The following is a 9,655-nucleotide window of genomic DNA, read 5'->3' as shown; positions in this document are numbered from 1 at the left end:
TCTGATAAATAAACCTAAAGTGTAGCACTTTTTCTTCCCATCAACAATCAAAATCAGATTTGATAGAAAACAAGTCTTGGAATAAAAGCAAAGGGGGGGGGGGAGTCCAGGTTGGTATGGTCGGAAATTAGCTCTTTTAGTTTCCTCGGGAAATGAAATGCTTCTCATTTTGTCTGCTCTATTTCAAATTTTGCATTTCTGTTCAGCAGCTGTCTCCAGTGATATGAGCCATTCGCTTAAAAATGAAACAGGAGCTTTCAAGGCAGCAGGGACTAAATTTTGAAGAGTCATGGGCTACACTCCAAATGGCCTCGAGGCACAACAAGAAGGCACTTACGGTGAAATGGCACAGTTGGAGGTGTAAACATGGTGGCCAGTATAACGAAGATCGCAGCGTACAATGTTGTTGGAGTAATCGGATTCTGGAACGATGTAGCTGGGATTCACACTAACCTGGAGAAGAGAGATGATGTTCAGATCAGAGGCTCACTGGCTTAACACAGCATGTGAAAGCAAAGCGGGGCAACAAAGATGCCTATATTGATTTTGCTTTATAAAGGCAGAACATGCATCTGTATAAAATACTGCACCAGGACCCCCCCCGTCCAACACACACACTCCACCCAGATGTACCAGCTCCAACGCAGTTGTAAATTTTTACACATACATAGGGTTACCATATTTTCTTCTGCAAAACCCCGGACACGTGACCATGCCCTGTTCTGCCCCCAGCCCCAACCCCACACAGCCTCCTCTCTTCCCCGATGAGCTCCAGCCACGTCTGAATGGTCTGGAACATGCACATGTGTGTGTGACATCATCCGCACATGCTCAGAGGCCCTCCAAGTGCGGCTGGAGCTCATCAGGGCTTTCCAAAACCAGACACATGCTGGGGTTTTGGAAAGTCCTTCTAAAAAGAAGACATGTCCGTGTTTTCCTGGATGTCTTGTAACCCTACACATACATGTCAGTAAGAACCGGCACACATGCTTGCATGTATTTTATAAAGCACACAAACAGGGATGGTGCCCCCCCCCCACCCAGGGGCAACTGGCACCTCCCCTATCTCCTGAGTCTGCCACCACCTTAACCACAGTGTGGCCATGATTATTTTCTCCACAGGCCTGCGCTCCATTGCTGCTGCATTCTGCCACCTTTGATGACTTCCCGTCTTAACTAGATTGTAAGCTCTTTGGAGCAAGGGCTTTCTCTTCTGTGTTTTGATGTACAGCGCTCTGTATGTTAGTAGCATTATATAAATGATTAGTAGTAGTAGTATCAGTAGAATGTGCAGTGCTGGAGCAGGGTGACACCTTGGTAAACCAGAAAAGCATGGTTGCCCCCCCCCCCCACCCAAATGTCAGCACTCTCCTGTCACATGTACCTGGCTTACTGTGTTCTGCCCACCTAATACACACATATGTGGGAATCACATCTTAATGCCACCTATTCTCCACCCCACCCACACCTTTGAACATCTAAATCAGTGGTTCCCAAACCTGTCCTGGAGGACCCCCAGGCCAGTCGGGTTTTCAAGATAGCCCTAATGAATATTCATGACAGAGATTGCATAAAATGGAGATGCCAGGAATGCAGATCTGCTCCATGCATATTCATTAGGGCTATCTTGAAAACCCGACTGGCCTGGGGTCCTCCAGGACAGGTTTGGGAACCACTGATCTAAATGTATATCGCAGACAGTATGCACTGTGTTGTCCTAGGACAGGGGTAGGCAATTCCGGTCCTCGAGTGCCGGAGCCAGGTCAGGTTTTCAGGATATCCACAATAAATATGCATGAGATAGATTTGCAATCTCAAGGAGGGCAGTGCATGCAAATCCATCTCATACATATTCATTGTAGATATACTGAAAACCTAGCCTGGCTCCAGCTCTCGAGGACTGGAATTGCCTACCCCTGTCCTAGGATATACTTCTGTGCATTTACAACCTCAAGGAAAATTTATAAGAGCTTTTCTGTATGTACAGAAAGCTGTTCTGTGCTCATACCCCACAGTGTGCAGTCTGGCATATTTAAATATTTAGAAGCTCCATACCTTCAGAATGTAGTTTCCAGGCTTCACGTCTGTTATATCTATCCATTGGCAGTCAATATCGGCATTATAAGTGTCATAACACCCAGGGCTCAGTCCCTGCCAATACAGTAAGATGCCCGTCAAATATTCTGCACACAATTTCTTTATTAAAATAAATAATAGTTTGTGCTACTTGAACAGTGTTATGCCATGTTTATATATATTCCATCTATAGTACTGAATAAAATCCATGTAAAAGCAGAAAATAAATTGGCAGTAATCAGCAGTATTCTTCATAACTGGAAACTCTTTGTTATATATGCGTGTAATTAAGAATAAGAAACCAAAAAGTCAGTCTTCAACCCCTGGACTCATTACGTGGTGGAAACTCCTTTTTGCAGCAATAACAGCCATGAGTCATTTCAGATAAATATCTACCAACTTTGCACAGCAGGGTGAACGGTTTCTGGTCATTCATCTCTTTCAAATTGGCTGAGGATTCTCTGTGGACTCTAAAGCATATTTGCTTTCTTCTTGTTGAATCATTCTCTTGTTACTTATGCTAAGGATTGTATTTCTGCTGGGGAGGAGGGGAAAATTCTCACCAGTCTAGTGAGACAGGCTGGAACAGGTTTTCCTCCAGGATCTGCATGTATTTTTGCATCATTTTCCCCTCGATATCTACAAGCCATCGTGCCCCATCTGCTGCAAAGTAATCCTACAGCATAATGTTACCATCACTGTGCTTTATTGGAGGGGTAGTATTGGGGTGATATGCTGTGTTTGATTTATGCCGCTATAAATTTCCTCTTTGGTGATCATAAAACCTTTTCCCACATGTATTCAGTGCCCTGTGATTCTTTTTTGTAGACACTGGAGCCTCAATTAAATGCCCTTTTAAAAAGAATATTTTTCAATTTAAAGCAACTTCATTCTAATAGACCATTTTTTAGTTATCAATATTTTCAAACCAATTATACTCCCTTAACTTGATTATTGCAACTCTTTATGTTCACAAATTATCCATTTGTCCAAATATTATCTTTGTCATTAAATTATAACACAGTTTGCGATTGTTACAAAATGTAAGATCTAAATTGATTTATAGTTTAAATACATATGATAGGGCTTCTCCTTCATTGGTAGATCTGCATAGGTTGCCTGTAAAGGCACATGTTTGATTTTAAACTAGCTTGTTTTGGTTTATAAAATACAAAAAGATGCAACTTCTTATCTTGTTCTAGAGAATGACACAGGGAAAAAATTTGTCCCCGTCGCCGTGAATGCATCCCTATCCCTCCCTGTCCAGATCTCGTCCCCATGAGCTCAGTCCTTGTCCACGCCCCGTCCCCTCAAACCATATGCATCCCATCTGCACAAGCCTCAAATAGTTGTACACTATACTTTGGTTCTCAAAAGTAGTAGCTCAGAAGGTACTGAACTTTGATTCTCAAAAGGAGTAGCTGAGAAGGTAAGGAATGAGGTTAGCTTTCATAAACTACAAGAGATCGCAGAAAGAGGAAGACAGGCAAAAATATCTGGAAAAGTTAAGACAGGCTGGTCGTGTAGTCAGGAAAGCAAAGATGCAAATTGAAGAAAAAATAGCTGACACGGTAAAACAGAGAGACAAGACATCTTTTAGATATATTAGTGATAGGAAGAAGTGCAAAAGTGGCACTGTGAGACTCAAAGATGAAAGAGAGGAATATTTAGAAGCTGATAAAGAAAAGGCTGAATTGCTTAACAAATATTTCTGTTCTGTGTTCATGGCTGAAGTATCGGGACCGGGACTGCAGAAGACAAATGTGAATAGGGATGGAGGAGTAATAGACCCTGATCAATTTTCAGAGGGTTGTGTTCGTGAGCAGCTAGCTAAAATAAAGGTAGACAAAACAATAGGGCTGGATGGTGTGCATCTGAGGGTGCTGAAGGAACTTAGGGAAGTTCTGGTAGCTCCACTGACTGACCTTTTCAACGTGTCTCTAGAGTCGGGAATGATACCAGTTGACTGGAGAAGGGCAGATGTGGTCCCTCTCTACAAAAGTGGAAGTAAGGAAGAAGTAGGGAATTACAGACCAGTAAGTCATTTCATGCACCATAGATTCACTAGAGGTGGGTCTTGTCAGACAAATCTGATCAATTTCATTGACTGGGTGACTAGAGAATTGGATAGAGGTTGTGCGCTAGATGTGGTGTATTTAGATTTTAGCAAAGCCTTTGACAGTGTTCCACACAGATGTCTAATAATTAAACTGAATGCCCTCAGGATGGGTCCCAAAGTGACGGACTAGGTCAAGAACTGGTTGAGTGGAAGACAACAGAGGGTAGTGATTAATGGAGATCACTCTGAGGAAAGGGATGTTACCAGTGGTGTGCCTCAAGGTACTGTTCTTGGGCCTGTTCTTAACATTTTTATAAATGACATTGCTGAAGGGTTGTCAGGTAAAATTTGCCTCTTTGCAGGTGATACCAAAATCTGCAATAGAGTAGACACGTCAGATGGTGTGAATAACATGAAGAAAGACCTAGCGAAGCTTGAAGAATGGTCTAAAATTTGGCAGCTAAAATTTAATGCTAAGAAATGCAAGGTCATGCATTTGGGCTGCAAAAACCCGAGGGAACGGTACAGTTTAGGGGATGAAGGACTTATGTACACGAAAGAGTGGGACTTGGGTGTGATTGTATGTGATGATCTTAAGGTGGCCAAACAGGTTGAAAAGGTGACGGTGAAAGCTAGAAGGATGCTAGGTTGCATAGGGAGAGGTATGACCAATAGGAAAAAGGAGGTATTGATGTCCTTGTATAAGACTTTGGTGAGATCTAATTTAGAATATTGTGTACAATTCTGGAGGCCACACCTTCAAAAATATATTAAAAGGATGGAGTTGGTCCAGAGGAAGGCTACTAAAATGATATGTGGTCTTCATCATAAAGCTTATGGAGACAGACTTAAAGATCTCAATCTGTATAGTTTGGAGGAAAGGTAAGAGAGGGGAGATATGATAGAGACGTTTAAATACCTATGTAATGTAAATGTGCATGAGTCGAGTCTCTTTCATTTGAAAGGAAACTCTGCAATGAGAGGTGATAGGCTCCGAAGTAATCTAAGGAAACACTTTTTTACAGAAAGGGTGGTAGATGCATGGAACAGTCTCCCAGAAGAGGTGGTGGAAACAAAGACTGTGTCTGAATTCAAAAGGGTCTGGGATAGGTAAGTGGGATCTCTCAGAGAGAGAAAAAGATAATGATTACTGTGGATGGGCAGACTAGATGGGCCAGTTGGCCTTTATCTACCATCATGTTTCTATTTTTCTATTATTTTATTAAAGTATAAAAAGAAACAATATTCTATACAATTGTCATTTTATAAATCAAAGTTCTAGCTGCCAAACTAGAGAAAGAGATCTTCAGCTGGCAGGGCTTTGTTTATAAATGTTTATCAACACAACTAATATACTACTTTATCCTAAAGCAAAAAAAGAAAAGAAAAGAAATGTAAATTTTTTTTCTACCTTTGTTGTCTAGTTTCTGCTTTCCTACATTTCCAGCACCTACCTTTCATGAAACCATGATTCTAGAAATGGCACTGCTGTGTGATTGACAAGCTAGCAGTGGCTGTTTTTTAGGCATCTGCCAACAATGGTGCCATTTATAGAATCCGGCCATAAGAGTCTAGAACTGTCTACCAGTGCAGTTTAGGATTCATAAGAACATAAGAACATAAGCAATGCCTCCACTGGGTCAGATCTGAGGTCCATCGTGCCCAGCAGTCCGCTCACGCGGCGGCCCCAACAGGTCCAGGACCTGTGCAGTAGCCCTCTATCTATACCCCTCTATCCCTTTTTCCAGCAGGAAATTGTCCAATCCTTTCTTGAACTCCAGTACCGTACTCTGTCCTATTATGCCCTCTGGAAGCGCATTCCAGGTGTCCACCACACGCTGGGTAAAGAAAAACTTCCTAGCATTCATTTTGAATCTGTCCCCTTCCAACTTTTCCGAATGCCCTCTTGTTCTTTTATGTTTTGAAAGTTTGAAGAATCTGTCCCTCTCTACTCTCTCTATGCCCTTCATGATCTTGTAGGTCTCTATCATGTCTCCTCTGAGTCTCCGCTTTTCCAGGGTGAAGAGCCCCAGTCTCTCCAATCTTTCAGTGTATGAAAGGTTTTCCATGTCCTTAATCATTCGTGTTGCTCTCCTCTGGACCCTCTCAAGTATTAATAAATATTTGTCAAAAACGTATTGTAGATAATGGTTAGTAGCAGGGAATCATTCAAGCCACATAAATATGAATTGCTGGCACAACACAAACTGTATGAAAAATCATAATACAACGGAGAAAAATAAACCTCAATTGTGGAAGGCTGGGACTACACAAGTGCCCAAACCTATGCACATCATCACAGGTTTATAAAAAAAAACTCCGTTTACATGTAAATAAATAAATAAATAATTTCCATTCATACTGAATCCATTTTTCTTCAAACAATTTTTTAGTGAAAGCAGTGTGCACAAAGTTCAATGCATTATTCGTGTCCAAAAAGGAGTGACCAGAATCCCAAACTTAACTAAATTATTAGTGAGGGCTACAGCTCAATTTCACTTATGTAAGCGGTTGTGGAGGCGTAGAGCATAGAATCACAATAACAGAGAAAATACACTCATCTGAAGGCGTAGAACTTCAAAAAAGGCTTTTAACTCCTAGTCCCGACAGAAAAGACTTTCTGTTTTGCCTGGGAAGGCTACTTCAGGGGATCCATGCAGTGTCCAAATCTCTCCCCGCTTCTTACAACCTGAGAGGAGCCGGCTTCACTATTGTCAGGTTGTAAGAAGCGGACTGTATACCGCAGGACTGTGAAGTTCTATGCGGTTTACAATGATTAGAAATGTTACAGATTGAATGAATAAACAAAGTACAGATTTAGCGATAGGTGGTTCTTGCGTTCGGTTGTTAAGGACTAAGATTGAATAGGTTGGTTTCCTAAGTATTTCAAGAATAGATGTGTTTTCAGGCGTTTCCTGAATTCTCCATAGGTAGTAGGCACAAGCAATTGTTCAAGGTCTTTACCCCATAATGCTGCTTGATGTGCGAGAAGATGTTGATGATGACTTTTAAATTTACAACATCTTATTTCTTTTTAAGTACTTTGTGGTTTAATATACATTGTACAATGAAAATATTTGTAATTTTCAATGAAATATATTGATTTCTTAATTGTACTCCACTTAGACTCCAATTTGAAAGGAACAGAATATAAAAATATGTTGCATAGTTCTATACATTGGGCCCCCGCATTCTACAAAGGTCATCCAAATTCTGAGTTGCAATCACATCTAAATTAATGAGCCATTAACACTTAATTCCTTGTTAACAATCAATTATTGGTGTTAAAATTGGCATTAATTTGGAGTTGTGCATTCAATTACCTGTGCATGATTCTATATAGAGAACACAACAAAACCAAGGAAACCTTCAAAACTCCAATGAAGAGAAACCACAAAACAAAAACCAAAAGGTGGAGTTGATATAAAGGATCAGCCAAGTTTATTGTAGTCAATAAAATTAAAATTTAAAAATCAGTGGTCCAACTATAAACAATCCAAAATTTGTACCAGCAAGGGGCACAGTTTAGCTGGCGACCTATACAACAATGTTATGTGCAGGTATATTCAACATAATCAATGAGCAGGTATAGCAAATCCAATGTGTCAAATCAGTTGGCAAGCGGTGTAGCAGTAGAGTAGACAGTAGCGACAAACAGAAACATAGAGTATGACGGCAGAAAAGGGCCAGCGGCCCAACAAGTCTGCCCACTCCAGAACCCTCCCTCCCGCAAGTCTGCCCACTTAATCAATACGAACCCTCCTCCCTGGGGTATCCATCTTTTGGGCATAGCTCTGTGGTGCCCACACCTGTTTGTCCCATCGACTCTTGAAGTCGAGCACGCTACTGGCCTCAACCACCTGGCGTGGAAGATCATTCCATCGATCAATAACCCGTTTGGTGAAGAAGTATTTCCTGGTGTCACCATAAAATCTTTCCCCCATAAGTTTTAGCGGATGCCCTCTTGTCGCCGTGGGACGCTTTAGAAAAAAGATTTCTTCCTCCACTTTAATGCGACCCGTGATGTATTTGAATGTTTCTATCATTTCCCCCCTACCTACACAGTCCGTGTTTCGGCCTTCATCGGGCTCCAATAATGAAAACATCTGCTCACTGATTATGTTGAATATACCAGCACATAGCATTGTTGTATAGGTCGACTGCAATAAACTTGGCTGATCCTTTATATCAACTCCACCTTTTGTTTTGTGGCTTCTCCTTTTCATTGGAGTTTTGAAGTTTTCCTTGGTTTTGTTGTGTTCTCTATATAGAATCATGCACAGGTAATTGCATGCACAACTCCAAATTAGTGCCAATTTTAACACCAATAATTGATTGTTAGCAAGGAATTAAGTGTTTATGGCTCATTAATTTAGATGTGATTGCAACTCAGAATTTGGATGACCTTTGTAGAATTTGGGGGCCCAATGTATAGAACTATGCAGCAAATCCTATGTGTCAAATCAGCTGGCAAGTGATGTAGTGGTAGAGTGGACAGTAGCAACGAACAGAAACAGAAGACCCAACACGGTCCGTGTTTCAACCGAAATATAAGCCTTCATCAGGGGTCCAATACTGAAAACATATGGCCAATTTGAAATGGAAATACGCAGATGCTTCTTTCCAAAAGGAAATTGGTTTTTGTTTTGTGATTCTATAAAGAACCGTGCCTAAATTCTCTTGTGTGCAACCAGAGGGGGCATGGGCATGGGTAGGGTATGGTATAGTCATTCTCAAAAGTTATGTTCAGTGTTAAAGAATTAGGATGTGTGCCCGAGCTTTTCTGAGCAGTGACCGTGTGTTACATGTTAAATGCACAGTGCTGCGTATGCCTTTCAGCGTTATAAAAATGATAAATAATAGTAGTGATAGTAACTTGCATGCCAAGATTTACGTACATCTGGTATCAGCGGGCATAAGTCCTAGTGCCTTATTTCCTAGTCTGTATATTGGAATAACTTTATCCTGCAGTTCATATGACATCCTTGTTTTCATCCAAGCTTATTTGAATCAACTCAATACCATGATTGCATAGTGGGGTTGAGGTGGGGGTCCTAATTAATTTACTATTTTTTTTAAAGCAATTTTTGGAAAAAGGTTTGAAGACTTATGCAGTAGAGACTTTTTGATTTCTTATTCTTAATTACTTTTTGAATATTTCTGTAATTGTTTTTTCACCTTGGAAGTATAGAATATGTTCTGTAAATCAGTGAAACAAACTTTAATACAGAATATTTTTAATAGCAGAATATTTTTTGAAAAAAAGCATGTAAAGGGTGTGAAGACTTTTGCAAGATTCACTAATAGAGTGAGTGCTTTGTAAAACCATCTGGGAATGGAAATAGAATGGGGATTTATTAGTAGCAACTGCTGCTGTAATGCAGCTAGTATCCTTTGATCAGCTTAAGAAAAGCTCCATCTCTCACTCTTGGCTGCAGGAAACTGCTACAGTTCCTGGAGGCAATGCTGTGGGAGGTGGTTGCGACTGGAGGGATAGATTCTGAAAACTGGAGCAGGCAA

At 40.8% G+C, this 9,655-nt stretch overlaps 1 protein-coding gene across 2 annotated transcripts in view; it reads right to left on the bottom strand.

Annotated features, from left to right (window-relative positions):
• Positions 1-9,655, bottom strand: part of LOC117352546 (protein-lysine 6-oxidase) — a 71,944-nt gene that overhangs the window by 45,952 nt on the left and 16,337 nt on the right. The window contains exons 5-6 of one of the 2 annotated variants that reach the window (XM_033929024.1): positions 2,056-2,151; positions 338-453 (exon numbers count right to left, since the gene is read on the bottom strand). In XM_033929024.1, coding sequence (XP_033784915.1) covers positions 338-453; positions 2,056-2,151 — 212 coding nt within the window. Of the gene's footprint in view, positions 1-333; positions 454-2,055; positions 2,152-9,655 lie in introns of those variants that run through there. The other variant, XM_033929025.1, reaches the window with a different exon arrangement.

Source organism: Geotrypetes seraphini, chromosome 1 (assembly GCF_902459505.1).
Source record: "Geotrypetes seraphini chromosome 1, aGeoSer1.1, whole genome shotgun sequence".
NCBI lineage: Eukaryota > Metazoa > Chordata > Amphibia > Gymnophiona > Dermophiidae > Geotrypetes > Geotrypetes seraphini.
This window is presented reverse-complemented; position numbering and strand designations above follow the sequence as displayed.